This window comes from Callithrix jacchus, chromosome 9, assembly GCF_049354715.1.
Source record: "Callithrix jacchus isolate 240 chromosome 9, calJac240_pri, whole genome shotgun sequence".
In the NCBI taxonomy this organism is placed as follows: domain Eukaryota; kingdom Metazoa; phylum Chordata; class Mammalia; order Primates; family Cebidae; genus Callithrix; species Callithrix jacchus.
The window spans coordinates 2,489,345-2,511,186 of NC_133510.1; the positions used below are offsets into that span (position 1 = coordinate 2,489,345).

A 21,842-nucleotide genomic window follows, 5' to 3' on the forward strand; every position below is an offset into this window, starting at 1 on the left:
AAGACCCCTAGAGAAATAAAACTAACTTATTTTCCCCAAACAATAGATTTCATCTTCATTAGTCAAATCAGCACCTGCTGATAGGGCAGTAGAGCAAACCTGACAGTGATATTCACTAACAAGGAAGACAAAACTTATGCTTTCAGGTATGAAGATCAACTCTGAATGGCAGAGAGCCTATTCTCGTTGTTATCGGCCACCAAGAACTCAGAGCAAAGAACTCAAGAAGAGAGAAGCCAAAGCACTATGAAAATTATTCTTTTCTGTGAAATTCAGTCCTACAGCCGGCATGAGCAAGGGTCCAAAACACGGACGAGCTGACAGAGCTGCTGGGAGAGCCCATTCATCATGGGAGCACTGGCTCTGCCTCCCTATGCTGTGCCCTTCCATGGGCTTCCTCCACTCTTCACTGACTTCGTTTTGACTTGGTCCTCTGGTCTCACCACAGCTCCTTGAGAGACTTTGAGTTGTAATCTTACAGTTCCAAGAATCTATTTTGACTGAACCCAAGAGTAACATGCTCATTCAAAATAGAAATGTTCTCACGGTAAATGATACAAAGGCCATTTCATATATATATATATATATATATATTTTTTTTTTTCCCACGGAAGACAAAGCTTCCTTCCTCTTTTTTTTTTTCTTCGTTTTTTTGAGATGGAGTCTCACTCTGTCACCCAGGCTGGACTGTAGTGGCACAATCTCAGCTCACTGCAACCTCCACCTCCCAAGCGATTCTCCTGCCTCGGCCTCCCGATTAGCTGGAATTACAGATAGGTACCACCATGCCTGGCTAATTTGTACCTTTAGTAGAGACAGGGTTTCACCATGTTGGCCAGGCTGGTCTCAAACTCCTGACTTCGGGTGATCCACCCACCTCGGCCTCCCAAAGTGCTGGCATTACAGGTGAGAGCCTCCGCGCCTGGATGCTTCCTTCATCTTTAACAAGAGAATATTGCACCCAGCATCACTGCTTTGGCTGGCTCTTTTTTCCTGTGTGCCCTGATGTGTGCAGCATTTGAACCAGCTACAATTTCTGCATTCTTCCTGGTCTGGACAAAATAATCTGGAAACTCACCACGTGGCGCAGTCAAAGACGTTATTATTGTGTGATTCACTGACGTAGTCTTCATCTTCATCTTTGGGGCTAGAGCTGCGACATACTGTGTATGCTCTGGCCACGTGATTGATCTCCTCTTTTGTGGTAACCAATTTGGGAGAAAATTCTTTCGCATAATTTACAATGGCCTTTTTTGTGTCCCTTTCTGGGTCAGTGGTGATGAAAAGCAGAGTTAAATTTGGCAGAGTTGAAATACTGTCACATCCATGACGTGAATCATTTTTTCTAGTTCTTCTGGACAGCTGTCAGGGTGACGACTGAAACCAGAATAAGTCAGCAGCCACCGACCCAGGGAGTCCTTGTCAGTTTTAGGCTCTCCAAACGTGTTGTGAGGGAAAATGGCCCCCCAGTGAAGGCTTGTTGATGCTTCACTATCATTTCTTCTCTAGCTCTCTGTCTTTTCTATCTTTTTGTTTTTGTTTTATTTTTGACACAGAGTTTCGCTCTTGTTACCCAGGCTGGAGTGCAATGGCGCGATCTCGGCTCACCGCAACCTCCACCTCCTGGGTTCAGGCAATTTTCCCACCTCAGCCTCCCGAGTAGCTGGGATTACAGGCACGCGCCACCACGCCCAGCTAAGTTTTTGTATTTTTAGTAGAGACGGGGTTTCACTATGTTGACCAGAATGGTCTCGATCTCTTGACCTCGTGGTCCACCTGCCTCAGCCTCCCAAAGTGCTGGGATTACAGGCTTGAGCCACCACGCCCCGCCTGTCTTTTCTATCTTGAAGTACTTCACTCCAGCCAGTAAACCTCCTCCAATAGCAAATGTGAATGATAAAGATTTCCAGGAAATAGGCCTGGGATTCAAGGGGCATGTGCAGTCTCTGCAGCCCTTCTGCAGGCCCTGACCACCTCAAGGGTGCTTGGTGGCCTCGCCGCCTGAGAGGCCAGATTGCCAGGCAGCCACCAGTGAGCCCCCAGTCCCGCCACACTTCCTCTTGCATGCAGAATTGCCTTGGCAAGAGTATCACAAATTGCCCTGGCAGACTCTACTCGGTTGGGCCCCAAGGCTCATGTCAGCCAGGCAAGAGACAGTTGGCCCACACTGGTCACTTTGAAGTGTCTCTGAGAAGTCAGTGCACAGCAAAAGTTGGTTTCAGTTACATTCCATAATCCTTTCATCAGACATTTACTGAGCACCTAGTTTCTTCCAGGCTTTGTGCTCAAGTCTCCAGGGAAGACAGAAATGGAGAGAGGCAGTCTCTCATTATCAAGGGTTGGGAAACAGATATGAGCAACCTCAATTGCAATTAAAGATGATTAACTCGACAACATTGCTATGTCTAAAGTCAGTGTTGACAAACAGTTCTACCTCATGGCGGGATCGAGAGAGTGAGGGAAGGGAGGGGTCTGCGAAGAGGCTTCTTGGGGAGAAATCTGTATGTGCTGAGTCCCCACTCTCCTCCTACCCACATGGAGAAGAAGCGCTGATGTTGCCTAAAGAGGGGCTTCTGTGGGACCAGAGAGCTTGAAGATTGTTCCCCATCGTTGTAAGACAAGGACCTGCACCAAAGCTTACTTATAAAGAGGGTTGTAGCCACGAAGTGGAGGTGGCCGCATTGCAATCTGCCTGGAGACCCAGATTCAGCAGGGATAATGAATGTAGAAATGCTTCCCTGGACCGGATGTGGCCACATGGAAAACAGCCAACGTGGGCTCCCCTTTGGTCTATCCAAAGGGGCTGTCTAGAGGCATGGGGGGATACAGTGGCCAGAAGCCAGAAATGAACACGGGAATCCTACAATCGACAGAACTCAGGTGAGAGAGATCTCTGATGATGGGAATCTGCAAAGAATCTTTAAAAGCACTTTAAGGAAAAGAGTCAGCTTTAACCATCTGCAAGACCCGGGTAGTGCAGACCTACCCTGCCAAGAAAGAAAGAACTGCCCTATCCCCTCAGCTCTCCTGCCTCCTCCCACTTTTACACAAGCAGATTCAACAGCAGTTAGCTAGCGGGGTAGGAAGAAAGTTGAGGAGAAAGCTCTAGGCAGCCACCAGACATGTGTCTTACATGGAGGAGGAAGAAGAGCAGTGTTCGATTAGTACCTTAGAATGAAGGCTGAAGTATTTGATTACCGTTTTGAACTGGAAATATTCTAACTACTAACTCGAGACTATTTGGTTTAAAGTGACTGTTAACTTAAAGGATTGCCAGTTATCAAAGAGTGAGCCAAAAAGTCAGGAAATCCCCCCAGTTTTCTATTCAGAAGCAGGAGAAGATTATTATCTTCCCATAAAAAATGCTTTTGTTTCTTTGTTTGTTGGAGAAGGAGTCTCGCTCTGTTGCCCAGGCTGGAGTGCAGTGGTGCCATCTTGGCTTACTGCAACCTCTGCCTCTCAGGTTCAAGCAATTCTTGAGCCTCTGCCTCCCAAGTAGCTGGGATTACAGGTGCCCGCCACCACGCCCAGCTAATTTTTTCATTTTTAGTAGAGCCATGTTGGCCAGGCTGGTCTTGAACTCCTGACCTCAAGAGATCCACCCGCCTTGGCCTCCCAAAGTGCTAAGGTTACAGGCAGGAGCCACCATACCTGGCCAGAAAAAATGTTTTTAAAGTGGAAAAAGATGAAAAATAAACTTGTATTTTGATGACATCCCATGAACCTTGCATTCACTGTTCAGATTCCATCCCTGCATATTTTAGTTGGTCATTTCTGTTCTTGATGTTTTGATTACAAGTGATTCCATGAATTCTGTGTTTTAGTGTGCTGTGTCTCCCGTAAGACTTTTAGGTCGTTGTTTTTTCTTTCCTTCCCTCTAATTCCAGTTCTGCACTCAAGCAGTGCTCATGAGATGGTGTCGATCAACGGTATGACTAATGGACCTATCTTCAGACCTTGGCGTAAACTTGAACTGGAAATGTGATAGTCATGTTTTGCCTGTAACGATTGCTGCTGTCACTGCCCCACGGTGCTGGTATCCAGACTGTGGATATGGGGTATCCCAGGTGACAGACCGGGTGTCTTGCCCTTCGAGCGTTGCCATAACTGAATGTCCACAGTCGTTTGAGCAACTCCTTCTTGGAGTAAAAATCTCCTTTTTCACTTGGCTGGCTCCATACCCTTTCCTGATTTTGAGTGGATCTTTCAGAGCGACAGTGGCCGGGGGAGAGGAATTCTGCACTGCAAGCTTCTACGCGGTAACATAAGGCCCTTCACAACAGGTTTTTAATTCTCTGCCAGAAATTATCAAATACCCCACTGTCTCAAAGAACTCACCCTTCTCCATCAGGGGCTGCCTGGCTGATGTTGATGGCAAGCTTTCCCTGATACCCTTCCTAGAAAAAAGCAAGTTAAGTAGAAAGAAGGAACCCGTTTTAGATAAGTTCTCCCATCACCAAGGAAAAAGAAACAAACCGAAAGGGAGGCTGAGATACTCGAAGAGTGAAGGAAAGACGGAATCAGTCAATGTTTACAAAATAGGGTAAAAAAAACAAGATCCCAGTGTCAGACTAGTTGGCTAGTTGGGAAAAATAGCTTTCTTCCATAAATGGAATATTTTACTTCGGATTTGTTAGCACATTCCTCATATTTAGAAATAACGTAATATTATGTAAACTTCATAAAGACCAAGGTTCCAGTTCTGTTAGTAACTCTAGTTACTTTGCTTGTAAAAGTAAGTGCTTTTTGAGACAAGTCTCACTCTTGTCACCCAGGCTGGAGGGCAGTGGCGTGATCTTGGCTCACCGCAACCTCCACCTCCTGGGGTTCAAGCGATTCTCCTGCCTCAGGCTCCCAAGTAGTTGGAATTCCAGGCATGAGCTACCACACCCAGCTAATTTTTTTGTATTTTTAGTAGAGACGGGGTTTCTCCATATTGGTCAGGCTGGTCTCAAACTCCCAACCTCAGATGATCCCCCCCGCCTCGGCCTCCCAAAGTGCTGGGATTACAGGTGTGAGCCACTGGGCCTGGCCAAAAGTAAGTACTTTTATAAGTAAAAGAAAAATTACTTACTAAAGTAATACTTTACCTGAGTCTCAGTTTACTGATCTGTACAATGGGATGACAATATTAACACCTACTCCAAAAGTTAATTTCATAAATCTAGACCACGTTTGTGAAAATTGGTTTTGTAAACTACATAAATGTTGACACGTCATCTTTGTATTATTTTATATTTGTTCAAGGAGATTACCAAATATCTCGTCTTCCCAGTCACATTGTAAGCACCTTTAAAAGAGCAGAGATTTAGATTTCTTACACTCATCTCTTTTGTCATCGTACAGTTCTAAACACACAAGAGGTATTTAATAAATACAAACGGAATTGAACTAAAGTGAACAGATGTCCCCAAAATAGGAACAGTGGAGCACCTCTTTGTACTAGTCCCTGACACAGAAAAATTGAAAAGGAAGCTTTGGAACTCAAGCAAAGCAAAAGAACGTTCAGAGAGTCTCATGAAACCTCTCATATGCTTAAACCTCGTACTAGAGACGGCAATTCAGCAGAGAAAAGAACAGTATTAATGTGCAGCAGGCATGCTCTCACAAGACCTGCCGTTGGGACTAAGCAAGGACTTCTTTCAGAAGCCGCTCAGAGGCAGACGTGTGCTCAATGGACAAATTCTACTGTTTTCTTTTTTTTCCTTTTAACTTTCCCCAAGGCTTGGGAAATTTTGTTAATTATCTATTTTAAAAAATTAGCTTTTAATCAATATTTTATTTTTGGCCATATAGTCTACCAATATTTTCGACTATCAGAGTAATTACAAAATATTTTCAGTCTTCATAGAGAAAAATTGCCTGAAGGATTTTGGAAAAAAAAATTTACAGTAAAAATACAAATAACAAGGCCTGGTGCGGTGGCTCACGCCTGTAATCCCAGCACTTTGGGAGGCCGAGGCGGGCGGATCACAAGGTCAAGAGATCGAGACCACCCTGGTCAACATGGTGAAACCCCGCCTCTACTAAAAATACAAAAAACTAGCTGGGCACGGTGGCGCGTGCCTGTAATCCCAGCTACTCAGGAGGCTGAGGCAGGAGAATTGCCTGAACCCAGGAGGCGGAGGTTGCGGTGAGCCGAGATCGCACCACTGCACTCCAGCCTGGGTAACAAGAGTGAAACTCCGTCTCAAAAAAAATAAAAATAAAAAAAAATAACAATGTTAATGACAGTTCTGAAATCATATGCACACGGTACTATTTTTCCAGGAACGTAGGGTTTATATCTAAATTACCTACAAACCAAGACTGAAGTGGACAAACTGGCAAGAGTTAACATCGTCCAGGGTAGGGGAATTACACAGGAAGGACCACTTGCTTGGTGCAATTGGGTGGACCAGACTAACCTGGAGAGTCCTACGTGCAAGAAAAAGAGAAAAGAAAGGAAAAGGAGAAAAGGTCTGGCTCTTTGAATCTATTCGAGAAGCAAATCACAGTCAGTGTCAGAATTTTCTGCTCACCTGGGCCTAAGCTGCTTCTAACAGGAGTGTGTCTCCCCCTGGAGGGGAAGTAGAGCATCTGCTCTTTCATGCTTCTTGCGCAAAGTTGAATGATTCGCTCTTAGTTCATTCACTGAGTCTTTGATTATAAGATTAATTGGTTGACGATTCATTCATTTATTCATTCAACAAAGATTTATTAAATTCCGTCACTGTGCTGTTTGTTATCGTAGACACTGAAGATCCAGCCAGCTGAGATCAAGAGGAATATGGCCCCGATCACCAGGAAGATTATAGTTCCACATGAGAAACAAATATTAGACAGGCACCTGAATGCCTAAATAGTCACGATAGTGACGACTTCTATAAAGCAAAAGTGCAATGGGCTGAAGACTTATGTCATCTTAAAATTCATACGTTGAAATCCTAACCCCCGCGAGGTGAAGGTGTTAGGGGGTAGGGCCTTCAGGAGGTGATTAAGTCATAGGGACATAGCCCTTGTGATGAGACTAGTGCCCTTCTAAAAGAGGGAACTTTGCCCCTCCCACCACATGAGGACACGGTGAGAAGGTGCTATCTATGAGCAAATGGGTCCTCACCAGACACCCACATCTGGGATTTCTCGGACTTTCCAGCCTCCAGAGCTGTGAGAAATAAATCTCTGTTGATTACAAGCCACCCAGTTTATGGGACTTCTGCTGTACCTCTCAAATAAACTAAGATATATAGTAGAGAGGGTGACAGGACTATTCACTAGAGGACTAATTCAGGCTGGGAGGTCGAGAAAAGCTTCCTGAGCACTGACCTGGAGGATGGGTGGAAATAACCAGGTCAAAGGTGTGGAGCAGGTATGGGGAGGAGACCTCCCAGCCAATGGAGCAAGGCCAAGGTACTCAAAGACCCTGTGGAGGAAAGAGCTTAGGAAGCTAGAAGACAAGGAAGAGGCAAGAATGAGAAAATGACAAGCAGCTGGAAAGGTAGGGAGGCTTCAGAACAGGTGGGGTCCTGGGTAACAGGTTAAGGATTCTGAACTGTATCCCAAAAGAACAAGAAGCTATCAACAGGTTTTATTCAAGTGACATGACCCCATGTGTGTTTTTAAAGGACCACTTTGACTTTTTGAAGAAGAATGGATTATAGTGGAGCCATGGCAAGGATTAAAATAGATAAAAACAGCCAGGCACGGTGGCTCACACCTGTAATGCCAGCACTTTGGGAGGCTGAGGTGAGTGGATCACCTGAGGTCAGGAGTTCAAGACCAGCCTGACCAATATGGTGAAACCCCACCTGTACTAAAAAATACAAAAAAATTAGCTGGGCATGGTGGTGGGTGCCTCTAATCCCAACTACTGGCAAGGCTGAGGCAGAAGAATGACTTGAACCTAAGAGGCAGAGGTTGCAGTGGGCCGAAATCACTTCACTGCATTCCAGACTGGGCGACAGAGCAAGACTCTGTCTAAAAAAAAAAAAAAAGAAAAAGAAAGCATCCTTAGGGATCTGGACAAAAAACAAAGCAGGCTTGGATTTGAATGGTGGCGATAGAAAAGGAGAGAGAAGTGGGTGAATTTGAAATATTTTAATGTTAGAATTGATGGAACTTGGTGATTGGTTACAAGCTGGAGATGAGGGGTACTGTGGTCAAGAATGACTCCTAGGCTGGGCACCGTGGCTCACATCTGTAATCCCACCACTTCGGGAGGCCAAGGTGCGTGGATCATTTGAAGTCAGGAGTTCGAGACGAGCCTGGCCAACAGTATCCAAGATGGTTAAAAATGATATTCTTTGAAGACCTCTTATCCCCGTTCAAAAACTTAATGACACAAATATAACATTGAAACCAAAATCTGATAAAGATTATACAAAAGAGATAATTACAAACCAATATCATTTATGAACATTATAGGTTGAAATGCTAAAGAAAATACTAGCAAATTGAACCAGACAGCACAGTATGTCATGACTAAGTAGAAACCGTTTTGAGAATATAAAGATGGTCCAATGTTAGGAAATTCATTAATATAACTTGTACTATTAGAGCGAATAAGGGAAGTCCTGTCATCATCTTCATAGGTGCTGACAACGCATTTGAAAAATCAAAGTTGCATTTTCTATAAAAGAAAGTTACAAAAGAGGAATGGAAGAAAATTTTCTTAGAATCATAAGGCATCTCGTTTATCATCATCTTACTGTTTTTCACAGGAAAACACTGCAGGCATTCATGTTAATGCCTGAAACAAGACAAGATACCCACCATTAATACAACATTTAATGTGATGTTGGAAGCATTTGTCAGTGCATTTTTACAGAAGAAATCTATTACATGTGGGCCGGGCGTGGTGGCTCAAGCCTGTAATCGCAGCACTTTGGGAAGCCGAGGAGGGTGGATCACGAGGTCAAGGGATCGAGACCATCCTGGTCAACATGGTGAAACCCCGTCTCTACTAAAAATACAAAAAACTAGCTGGGTGTGGTGGCGCGTGCCTGTAATCCCAGCTACTCAGGAGGCTGAGGCAGGAGAATTGCCTGAACCCAGGAGGCGGAGGTTGCGGTGAGCCGAGGTCACGCCATTGCACTCCAGCCTGGGTAACAAGAGCGAAACTCCGTCTCAAAAATAAAGAAATCTATTGGATGTGAGAAAACTATTGATAATATAGGTATATCTGGATAATAAAAGTTAATCAATGAAAAAACGACACAAACAAAAAGATGAATCTATATGATAGCAGAATATGAAAGCAATATTCAGAAGTCAGCAGGCTTCATACATAAGATATAAGGAAGGACCAGTTAGAAAATAATATGCAATCAAGAGCCAATTGGTAATAGCAACCATAATGACACAACTCCTGTATGTAAAGGTAAAAAGAAATATGTAAAGCCTCTGAGGAAAACTATTGACATAATATCCTCAAAGACACAAAATAGATCTGAACAAATAAAAGACACTCTTAGTGAATTTGTAAACTTAACACGATTCCAATAAAAAGGTCAGGGTTATTGTGTTTCACCTTTTTAGTTACACAAACTGATTCTTAAGTTCATATGGAAGAAATAAAGAAGAATATCCAAGAAAGTCCTGAAAGGAAGAGCAGTGAGGAAGGGCCCGTCTTATCAGACATTTAAGGTATTACAAAGCCTTCGGAGTCAAACTGGTATAGAATTGGTGTATATAGACAGACACACTAATGGAACACAGGAGAAAGTCTAGGCATCAGTCCAAGTATATATAAAAATTTAATATATGTTAGACATTATAAAACAATGTAAAAAATGGACTTTAGAAATACATACTGTTGAGACAACTGGAGACCATGTGGAAAAGGTAACATTGGATCCATAGCTTATACTGCTCACCAAAAAAAACTCCACATGGCCTGGTTAGCTAACCTTAACTACATGGAAACCCTGCAAGTTCTAGAAGAAAACATGCATTTTCTGTGCAATCTACCCATGCACCCCTGGGAATAGTGGGCAAAACATTCCTATGTCTCAAAACTTAGAATCAATAAAGACTATTCAACATTTATTTACTTCACTTCAAGCCAATCATGAAATTTCACAGTGATTTCTGGTGTAAGGGCAGAAGGAAGGTAGTGTTAAGACCATTTGACCCAGCAACCCCATTACTGGGTATATACCCAAAAGATTATAAATCATTCTATTTAGGGACACATGCACATGTATGTTCATTGTGGCACTGTTTACAATAGCAAAGACTTGGAACCAACCCAAATGACCACCAATGATAGACTGGATAAAGAAAATGTGGCACATATGCACCATAGAATACTATGCAGCCATAAAAAAGGATTAGTTCGTGTCTTTTGCGGGGACATGGATAAAACTGGAAACCATCATTCTCAGCAAACTGACACAAGAACAGAAAACCAGACACTACATGTTCTTACTCATAAGTGGGTCCTGAACAATGAGAACACATGGACACAGGGAAGGGAACATCACACACCCTACCTACGTGCTGTTGGCCGATGTAGAGGAATAAAAAAAAAAAATGCCAGCAGATTTCTCATAAAAAGCCATGTAAGAGAAAGACAAGATTGAGTCAGAACTTTTTCTACTTTGCAAAAATATCTTTCAAAAATAACGGTGAAATAAAGCCTTTTTTTAGACCAAGAAAGGTGGAATGCTAAAGAAAGCTCTTCAGGAAAAAGGAAAATGACAAAAAAAAGATAAAGGGTGTGAGAAGTGATAAACATAGGTAAAATGGTTAAAAAGATAAAGGGTGTGAGAAGTGATAAACACAGGTAAAATGGTTAAAAGCATTTTCTCACTATTTACTTTATTATCATTATTTTTTGAGATGGAGTTTCACTCTTGTTGGCCAGGCTGGAGTGCAATGGTGCGATCTTGCTCTCAGCTCACAGCAACCTCTGCCTCCTGGGTTCAAGCGATTCTCCTGCCTCAGACTCCCAAGTAGCTGGAATTACAGGCATGCGCCGCCACACCTGGCTAATTTTGTATTTTTAGTAGATGTGGAGTTTCTCCATGTTGGTCAGGCTGGTCTCAAACTCCTGACCTCAGGTGATCCGCCTGCCTCGGCCTCCTAAAGTGCTGGGATTACAGGCGTGAGTCACTGCGCCCAGCCTATTTATTTATTTTTAAAAACAGAGCCTTGATCTGTCACCCAGGCTGGTGTACAGCAATAGTGCAATCATGGCCTCGACCTCCCAGGCTCAAACAATCCTCCTCTCTCAGCCTCCTGCGTAGCTGGCACTACAGGTGTGTGCCACCATGCCTGGCTGATTTTTGTAATTTTTTTGTAGGAACGGGGTTTCACCATGTACTCAGGCTGGTCTTGAACTCCTGGGCTTCAGTGATTCTCCCACCTTGGCCTCCCAAAGTTCTGGGATTACAGATGTGAGCCACTGCACCCAACCTCTCACTTTTTAGTCTCTTGAAAAAATAAAAGACTATTTAAGTAGAAATAATAGGCTGGGGGCTGTTGTTCATGCCTATAATCTCAGCACTTTGGAAGGCTGAGGCGGGTGGATCAGCTGAGGTCAGGAGTTCAAGACCAGCCTGGCCAACATGGTGAAACCTCGTCTCTACTGAAAATACAAAAATTAGCTGGGCGTGGTGGCGGGCGCCTGTTATCCCAGCTACTTGGAGGTTGAGGCAGAGAATTGCTTGAACTTGGGAGGTGGAGGTCACGGTGAGCCGAGATTGCACCACTACACTCCAGCCTGGGCGACAGTGAGATTCTGTTTCAAAAAAAAAAAAAAGTAGAAATAAAGAAAATGGTGTTGGGTTTTAGCACATGTAGAAGAGACATGTATGATAAAAACAACAAAAACATAGGGGAGAAACTGGAAGTAAATTGTTAAAAGATTTGTACATGATTTGAAAGCAGACTATGATGTGTTAAAGGTGTATACCGTAAATCCTAGAGCTGCTGCCCAATCTGCTAGCCTCTGTCCACATGTAGCAGAGGAATAGTCTCCCACGCAGGAGACTGCAAGGGCCTGAGTAAGGCACTGCTTGAAGAAATAGGGAGAAGGAAATGGATTAGAGAGGAATCTGTGAGTATTAAGAGACTGGTAAACTTCCTATTACGAAAAACACGGAATTATTTTAGGACTCATTCGACTTTTGGTTTGGAGTTAAAATGTGGGTGGTAGAGTTGCTGAAATAGCGCAGAGCTGGTCTCAGGGATATATACATTTGTTTCTTCCCAAGCTAAACTCAGACAAGTAAGACTTTCTCCTGGTTTTCAAGGCTTCCTGGAGAGGAGATAGGCAGGCTCCTTCCTCTCTCACCATCCATCGCTCTCAAGTTCTGTAAGAAATCGAACCTAAATGCCTCCTCCTGCATCGTGACCACAGTGGAAGTAGAATAACGCTAGTTTGTCTCAGAGTTAAAAATCCTCTGAGAAGCTCTTTCTAGCTTTTCCTTCTCCCCTATCTGTTGAGTATTTGCTTTCTTACATTAGGTCTTAGATCTCAAATTACAACAATAAGTTTCAAATTACATTGTCTCTAACTCTTAGAACCTTTCTCCACAATCACTCCTTTCTAGAAAGAGAATATCCCCAACACAATAATTTAAGTCCACCAGTATGAAGCCCAGAAGCTTATGTCCCAAAGCCCTTCCTGCAATTGAAACATTAGTGACGTCCATGTGAATAATGGGAGCAGTTTATCATCTAACACTCCTGGAGGTGTCTTGGATGATACTCATTGTTCTAATGAGCAGCAAAAGCTACTAATGCCTTTGGTAAGGGGGCACTGGTTTTTAATAGTGTAAGAAGCAGCTGGAAGCCAATGGGCGACATGGCGATGGATGAACTGGGGTGAATGGGAGATTGGATATGTGACTCAGGGTTATCCTCTGAGGAGAATCTAGTCCCAGTCTAATTCATTTAATCCCGGCAATGACCAGTAAACCTCACGTACTGCTTCCTTCTGGGTCTTGGAGGCCCAGACAACATAGTGGAGAATAACAAGACCTCACTGAAAATGTCTCACTTAGGTTATTGAGAGACTAACCTCAATTTCCGGAACATTGTTTTTCTGATCCATGTTTGCTGTTTGGTTTTAATTTTGTTTTACTATCCTGGGAAGGCTGATCTTTATATATATCTTTTGTTAGATATTTGATCAATGTGGGAGTTTTTGTTTGATTTGGTTTTAGAACAGAAGCAAGGAAAGGAGGCAGCAAGGGACAAAAAGGACTCAGTTTTATTACAGTAAAACATATAACTGTGCTAACACGACCCTAAATAACCATAGTCTACCAGCTTAGGAACATGCAGAGAAGGGGTGCACTAGCTTTAAAGCATAGTAATCTTTATGTTCATAATGTCCCTTTCTCAATTAGCTACTAGTCTTATAACCAGAAGCGGGTAATTTTTTGGAGGCTGTCTCCAGCAGAATAAGAATATAAATCAGGAGTTCTCCTTAACATGCAGTATGAAGACCCAGGCTTGACATTATCCCATTCCCAGATAATGCTGAGGGGAGCAGAGGCCCTGAGTTCTCACGAAACTTGGCCCTGGTATCTTTGAGACTTTGATGGGGATAGTGGTGGAATATGCCCAGGGAGGTCACACGGGTTGGTAGGTGACAGCTCTTGCTTCAAACCTGCAAGCACTTTTCTATTTTGTAAGAAACGGAGACTTCCAGGTGTCTGTGAAGTATGTATTCCTTTGTTCAAGAAAGGCCACTTAATAGTGTGACCACAAGTCACAGATCACCAAAGTAGATGGCTGAAAGTGAAGAAGCTAAAATGTCCCTGAAGAAAGGTAGAGTTGGAGCTCTGCAGACTACATGTCCTTAAGGGAGTTGTTTTTCTAGTATGGATTCAGACTTCGTTCATTCATCTACTCAACACATATCTACTGGGCATCTACCATGTGCCAGGCACTATTTTAGTGCTAGAGATATGGCAGTGGACAAAACAACCCCCCCCCCCCCACCGTAATGGATCTTACACCCTAGTTGGGAGTGAAAGATAAATAATAATACATAAAACAAATAAGCAAAAATACAGAATAACAGATACTGATAACTGGTATGGAGAATAAAGCAAAACAAAAGGGTTAGAGTTCCAGGGAAGGTGAACCCGGCGCCTTAAAACAAACAGAAGCGCAGGCTTTGTGCCTATGAACCGTGAGCATCGTTGACCACAGAAGATGGAGCTATTTTCATGCAAGACTTCTGAAAATGGGGGCCTCTGGGGCTAAGTGGAAAAGTGGGGGAAAGGGCCCTTCTCCTCGCTTTTGCCTAAGATCTAGCACTTCTACAGTACTTTGAAGACACGGATTACAGCTGGGGCTCCTGGTCATGGTACCATCACAAAGACTAATACAGTCTCCATTTGTGTCTGTGCAATAGAAACAGAATGCGCCGTCACCGCGGCTGCTAAACTGTAACAGACAGTGCTTTGTTGGCCCTTGAGAACGTGGTAGAAATCACTTTAGAGGCTATTTGGGAGGCGTCTGAGAGGGATGGACACGGTATAACTAGATGTATTAGTAATAGTGGGACCTACAACGTTTTCTAGAATTCTGTAGGATAGAATAGCACAAGTTTCCTCAAGATATGACAGACAAGGGAGGTCCTGGAAGTTTGCATAAGCCAGCTACGAAGGGCATTAAACTCCTAAAAGTACCTTTCATGGAAGAGAGGTTCGCGGCGCACATACCGTACCATAGTCCCTATCCTACCGTAGATGTTTGGTCATGATTTCCTTCAGATTGGACTGATACTCTGGGAGAGCCAACCGCTCAAACGAAATTGCCCCACTGAACTAGAAATTGTTCTTTTCAGGTGGTGCAGCACCATCAATGCCTAACTGGAGGCCAAACCAGCTTTTGCAAAAATGACAACTTTCTGGGGGCAAAATAATTTATGGGGATGATGGAAGGTGCTTGAGGCCATGTACCAGGGATCACGGTGGTTCCAGAGTTCCGAATGCTTCTGTGTCCATGGCCAGTTACCCAGAGACTTGACATCACCGTGACATTGAATACGTGTTTGAATATGCACTGGTGGGGGCAAAAGCCTCTGCAAGTGTTGATCTACGGGAAGCTGCTGCGGCGGGCAGGGCAGAGAGGGCAGATGGGGTGACACTGGCAAAACAGGTTTCATTGGAATGGGGGCTTGTCAGTGGAGACTCATATTGCATGAGAAGTTGGAAGTTCCCCAAGAATTCTTGCTCTGAGTAAAGTTAATATGGAAGAGAAATAAGGGGTTAGGGGTGGCCTTAAAGACTCCTAAAAATAGTTTGAGGTCACAGAGCAAGCACCTGGAAGTGTAGTTCAGGCCTTACACGAGGGGTGGGTAGGTGGCTCACCACAGGGCCATCTCTGTGATGCTAAATAAACTTGAGGGTGTGGACAGTTGGCTCCCCTCTCCAGTCAGAGGCGCATAAGGGCTCGGGATCTTTGCAAACCACCATGTCCACTTCTCTGTGCAAATGTGGGGGAGAGGAACAAAGCAGGTTGGCTGTAAGGCCAGGTAAACTACTCTCTGGTGCTGAGAAAAACTGGTCTATGTGACAGACAAAACCCACAGCAATGCGAATATTCTCAGCCTCTCCATCTGTTTTATCCTCTGAGAAGACCCCTGTAATTGATAGCTGGGGTTCCCAGTACTCATGCAGATTGGGGGAGGGAGGGACAGAATCAAAGGAGCTAAAACAAGCTTGGCCTGATTAACATGAGGACAAGAAGCTTTTTCTTGCAGGAAAGAAAAATAATACACCCAAGAACTGAAGAGAGTGGAGGAGTGAGAAAGCAAGGGCTAGGCTTGAAAGTTTGAGGGTGTTTGGGGAGAAAGGAGAGAGACCTGCGGCATCAGCTATGCCGTAATGTGTGGAACAAATAGAGAAGGAGGAGAAGTTTCAAATGTTTTGCTGTGCACCAAGAGTGTAAACCCCTTTAGAGTTTGCCCAGAGACTGTAATAAAAATCTAAATTGCTTTTTAATTCTTTTGGCTGTCGGATGTGTTTCTTTTGAATGTGATACTGTGCTGCGATGGGCCACAAAGCAGCTCAGCTTCATAAAAGTTCTATTTGGGGGATATTGTCTGGGATTTGGGGCCTAAGTACAGCATTCAGCTGTATCTTGTTTTAGATCATTGCTCTAGACCTGAATCTAGCCAGCTTGATTGCATTTATAGTGCAACATATACAGCAGCCGTATAAAATAGAAACTAGAGATATACTGAACGCCAGACAGAGGAAAATGTCAGGGCCTCTTCTGAATCCCAATTTTAGTAAGAATACGATGTTTGAAACTAGGTGTGCCTGATGGAAACCTAAACGTAGGCAGCATGGAAGTCTCTCCCCACAAGTTGATGAGAGAAGGATGAAGGAACAACAGCTAAGGTGATTCCAAGAGGATAACAGAGAGCCATGAAGCAGAAGGTAGGCAGGGGGTTATATTCCCTTCCTATGTGGCAGTTCCTCTAAATATCCTAACAGGATGGCTGGGGTACACATCTGGCCCCCTTTTGCCTGGAAATGGATACAGGCAACTAACTGCTGGGCATCCAGAAGGCCCAGCCCTGTGACCAGCCAGCAGACCGAAGTTCTGTGTCTGTTCTTATTTTCCTGAGACTAGACATTCCTACCTTGTCTCATTTTCACACAGAGTTCCTGAAATGATCTGGTTTTCTGTCAGATGCACCAATGTCTCCTTCCTTTTTTTTTTTTCGAGACAGACTCTCGCTCTGTCACTCAGCCTGGACTGCAGTGGCACGATCTCAGCTCACTGCAACCTCTGCCTCCTGGGTTTGAGCGATTCTCCTGCCTCAGCCTCTGGAGTAGCTGGGACTACAGGAGCCCACTGCCGTGCCCAGCTAATTTTGTTTTTGGTAGAGACAGGCTTTCACCATGTTAACCAGGCCGGTCTCAAACTTCTGACCTCAAGTGATCACCCACCTCAGCCTCCCATGGTGCTGGGATTATAGGCATGAGCCACTGCACCCATTCACCTTCCTGTATTTTCAAATCCTGCTACTGGTCCACTCCCCCAATTCCCACCTGCCCTTGGCTTTCAAATGTTTGACCTGGAATGTGACTGGATCAGCCACACTACTTGATCCTCTGCCTGTGTTTCCCAGGGTCTCTCTCCGATAATTTCCCCTCCCTCTGGGCTCAGACCCGTCGTACTCTCAGTGGACTTCATGGCCAGCACCTCTGGCCGGCAGGATGTAATCTTATGCTGAAAGCACTGACATACATGGTATTCTCAACGATAATGGCAAAAGGCCTTGTATGATGACATGCCACAGCTCCTCCTGTATGGGGACTATGCTTAATGTAAGCTTATGGGATGCCAAAGATGAGAGGTCCCTCACTATGACAGAGCCACTCTTTGTAGGTAGAAGGCAGGGATATATGTGAAGGGCGAACAGCAAGATGAAATCTTCCATGTGAAGTGCTTGTCAAGAGATGTAAAGTAACAGAACCAGAAAGAAAGCCTGAAAGCTATGCCGGTCTTTTCTGGCTATTGCAGTTCTCCTGGGAAGGATGAAAGCAGGGTTGAACCCATAAGCCCTGAGAACATGCTTGCTGTAGTATAATCAGAAACTTATGCTGTGTAAGCTCAGCTATTTCATGTGTCCTGTCTCTATTTCTAGTTTTCCTACAGTTTTTAATAAAGTCTCTTTTTTTCCCTGGTTCCCGTAAGCCCACTTCAGCTCGGCTTATGGAAACCAAGGAAGAGCATTTCTGTCCTCTCCTGAGCCAGAGTTTCAGGAGTAACCTAAGGTGCTATTACCACGTGTGGGGTACATAGCAGAGGTAAGAGTCCTAGCCAAGGTGAGAGTGCTGGAAGTCTGTTGAAGGAAGGGAGAAATGAGCAAGCAAATAGGGTTGAATCATTAGTTTTAGAAAGTGCAATACTATGTTTTTAAGATGTGCTCATATATTCGTTTTGGGAAATCAAATTTCTAGTGGCTGCACAATACTTCATTACAACAGCAATTTTGCCTTAGATTATTTAAACATTCTGCTGCTGGTCATTTAGGATATTCCCAACTTGTTTCTATTTTAATAGCAAGAAGATTGGTATAGGCCAAACAGTCCTCTAGTGTCATTAAAGTTTCCCTGGGCCAGCTTCATCTTCATCACCAAGCACATAACCAGGGAAAACCCAAGGTAACACATTTGCTGTTGCCGAATCGCCAATTTACAAAACACTCACCTCTACCTAGTTCTTCTCTATCTTGAAGTGATACAGTTTGTTTCTCTTCCCCAGATTCATTCTTGCGAATTTCATTTCTGGTTTCTGATCACTTGTCTTCCCTAATTTCCTAGGATCATTATTAACTGGTGTGCTCCGCCCAGGTGCCCATTCCTTCTCAATCTGGTATCATCTACATATATTAAAGACCATTTTTCTTCTTCCTCCGCCCTTCCTGCTCCACCCCTTAAATAGGGAAAGGGGTTGTCACAAAGGTTGGGGACACTCAGTGTAGGTCTGAACTTGGGCACTGAAAGAGAGAGCGGGAATTACTCTAACACGCAGTCCCTCCATTCATCCCCTCCACACAACGGCCAGCGGTCTGTTTACCTTCTCACCTGTGAGATGCTGCAGAGTGTTATTCAGAATTAGAAATGAGATTGCAGATTATCCAGTCCAATTCCCTAACAGATGAGGCGAATGATGTGGCTAAGGTCTCTGAATGAATAAGTGGCGGAAACGAAACTGAATTCGGGTCTCCTAAAACCCACTACGATTGGCTTGGAGAGTTCTGGATGACAGCAGGGGACTTGGTGGTTTTTGGTAAAGTTTTCATTCAATCACTATATTAAGCATCTATATACTAGGTGCCAGGCACTATTTTAGGAGCTGGGGATTCCGTGATGGAGGGAGCAGCGGGGACGAAAATCTCGCCCTTACGGAGCTTTCATTCTCCAAACTTAAGGACTTGGCCTCCCCATCCGGGCAGACTCCCGGGGACTTGGGTGGGGGCAGCAGGGTCCCACAAAGAAGGGAGTCCCGTCCTTCCCCGGCTCCGGTAGAGACAGGCTTTCTGTAGAGACAGGGCTGATTTACTGCGGAAAGCTCCGTAGTGCCCTCCTCCTGCCTCTGCACCGCCAGGCCTGGTGGGGCCGGCTCCGGAGCGCCAGCACGCCCAGCCCAACTCTGGGACGGCCGGCATCAGCCTCGCTGCCCCTCCGCCCTCCTGAGCACCGCTGCAGGACAGGGAGGCAGGACCCTACTTTAGCGCCGTCCTCTGGGAAAGGACTGAGGGCTGCAAAAATCCTTCAGGGCAGTCGCGCTGGGCCTCGCCCTCCGTTAGGGGAGGGCCGATCTCTCCGGGACGCGGAGGTGTCTGCAGCGAACGGCTCTCTCACGCTTCCCACTAAACCCTGCAGGCGCCCGCTCCTCCCGGCCTGGGCCGAAGCCTCTGCAGCGCCCCCTCCGCCTCCCCCACCCCTCGTGCGGGCTCCAGAGCCCACTGCAGCCTCCGGCCGGCTCCCTTTCCTCTCCACTTCCTGGTTACCATGGAGACAGACGTCACGTACGTGCCGTGCGTCGCCTTGGAAACCAGGAGCATCCGCGGCGCCTCCGGGTGACCCGCCCCAGCTGCTGCCGCCACACTCCGGGCACTGCCCGTTGGTGCCTGGGGGAGTCCCGAGCCCGACGCGCCGCTGGCCTCAGCCTCGCCCCGGGCCCCTCGGCGAGCGCGTCTGTGACCCACGGAGCCGGCGGGCGCTCTGCTCGTGGCGTCCAGAGGGCGGCGCTGACGGCGGCGATCCGGGAGGCCGGGCGGGGCAGGGCGCTCTCGTCCCGGGGCGAGCCCAAGAGACGCCGGCTCCGGGACCCTCTCCGGGCCCCTCGCCCCGCCGCCTCTCCTCGGCCTCCCGCGATCCCGCCCGCGCCCTCTGCCCGGGACTCGGCTCTCACGTGGGCTCCCCGCCCGTCTCGGGGGCCTCCGCTTCCCTCGGCTCCTCCCCGCCCCTCCCGGGACCTCTCCCCCCCCACCCCCACCCCGAGGCCGGGCAGGACGCGACCCGGAGCCGCCGCCACCGCTTCTGCCACTCCATGGAGGACGGTCTGCTGGAGATCAGGACCAAGGACGGCGGCGACATGCCAGCGCCCCTGGAGGTGTCCGCCGTGCCGGCCGTGGGGGACGTGATCTCCGGGGAGTACAACGGCGGCATGAAGGAGCTGATGGAGCACCTGAAAGCCCAGCTGCAGGCCCTGTTTGAGGACGTGAGGGCCATGAGGGGCGCCCTGGACGAGCAGGCCTCGCACATCCAGGTGCTCTCGGACGACGTGTGCGCCAACCAGCGAGCCATCGTCTCCATGTGCCAGATCATGACCACGGCGCCCCGCCAGGGCGGCCTGGGCGTGGTCGGCGGCAGCGGGAGCTTCCGGAGCGACCCCCGAGAGCCGGGCACTCCGTCGCCGGGGATCGGGGACAGCGGCTTGCTGGGCGGCGACCCCGAGGACGAGGAGGACGACGAAGAAGAGAAGGAGATGCCCAGTCCCGCCACACCCACCAGTCACTGTGAGCGCCCCGAGAGCCCCTGTGCTGGTCTCCTTGAGGGGGACGGGCCACTCGTGGAGCCCCTCGACCTGCCCGACATTACCCTGCTGCAACTGGAGGGCGAGGCGTCCCTGTGAGGGGACTCCGCGGGGCACCACCTTCCCGGGCTGGCCTTGGGGACCGAACGGCGCGGTGCGGCACGCTTCGCTTGGACAGCTGCTCTTGTGGGTCAGGCAGAGAGAGGCTCCCTCGAGGAAGGATTTGTAGGGCGAAGGACTTGGGGAGCATGAATAATTCTTTCTGCCCAGCTAAGCAGATTACAGCAAACTGCGGAAAGGTGAGGTTCCGGGAGAGGACGCGCCCACCTCTGGACTCCCATCCGTCCCCTGTCCTGTCCTTTCCCCCTCCCCAGACAACAGGACGACCCCTGAATTGTGTAAATAAATTTCTGCTTTTTCTATTCTGAAAAAGGACTTATCTAGGACCACGGCAAATAATCTCTAACGATTTACCTAGAAATTAAGGACTTGGGGGTATTCTGTTCTGGCAACAGGAAATTTACCCTTCTGCCGAAATCCAAGATATTCAGTGCTCTGCAGAAGCCTCTCCCCTTCACGGACCTCTGCGGCTGCTGATTGGTAAAGGAAGCCTGAGGAGGGAACCGCAGCCCTGGGAATCCTGGTGAATGGGGTTCCAAGGGCCCCTGGGCTGGGAGGAGCTGGCTGTGAATGTGCATGAAGACATAATAGCTCAACCTCTAGGATTCTGCATGCAGAGCGGATCCTGCCTTGTCACTGACTTCATCTGGGGTAGCTTTTCCACTCACTGGGGCAGAGAGAACAAAGAGCCCGGTTCACAGGCAGAGACTCAGGGGTGCTCAGCAGCAGCCCAGATTTAGGGGACGTTTGAGGGACTCTTGGGGCCGCAGCCATAAACTGTCTCTCCTGGCTACATCTGCTTAACTTCAGTTCCTTTTTCTGTCAATATGTCCCCGCCCGCTGCCTCTCGGTGTTGCCTCCATAATGTCTTGTGTGTGTTCTGTGTGTCCACTTGTGTAGTAGTGTGTGAGCCCTGAGGGGCAGGGCTTGTGGCTCTGGTGTTAGGTTCAGGGGGCTTCAGACCCTTCTGTGAGCTCCAAGCTATCATGGCGCTTTCCCCTCCCTCTTCCCCCAACCAGGGCATGGTGCATGTGGCTGTCCTGAGGTTCCTTTACTGATGTGCGACCCTCCCATCTCCTCAAGTGGTGACTGTGTGCCCTCCCCTCCTTTGTGTATTCCTTCTCAATGCTTTCCTTGGTATTAATCTTAATAAAAAAGGCGTCATCTCCCCTTCTTGCTGACTAGTACTAGGGGAATATCAGGGTGGGGCTTAGTGG

At 46.7% G+C, this 21,842-nt stretch overlaps 1 protein-coding gene and 1 long non-coding RNA gene across 2 annotated transcripts; one reads left to right on the plus strand and one right to left on the minus strand.

The window, feature by feature from the left end:
- Window positions 1-8,061: 8,061 nt before the first annotated feature.
- Window positions 8,062-19,471, minus strand: LOC144577827 (uncharacterized). Its single transcript, XR_013522443.1, has 3 exons — window positions 19,194-19,471; window positions 18,549-18,648; window positions 8,062-8,243 (listed from the first exon to the last, which is right to left on the minus strand). It is a non-coding gene; the product is annotated as an uncharacterized LOC144577827 (long non-coding RNA).
- A 73-nt stretch (window positions 19,472-19,544) lies between these two features.
- On the plus strand, window positions 19,545-21,798 carry CCDC184 (coiled-coil domain containing 184). The gene has a single exon (XM_009003228.4). It carries the CDS (start codon window positions 20,020-20,022, stop codon window positions 20,602-20,604), a length of 585 nt encoding a protein of 194 aa, XP_009001476.2. The 5' UTR covers window positions 19,545-20,019; the 3' UTR covers window positions 20,605-21,798.
- The last annotated feature ends 44 nt before the right edge of the window (window positions 21,799-21,842 follow it).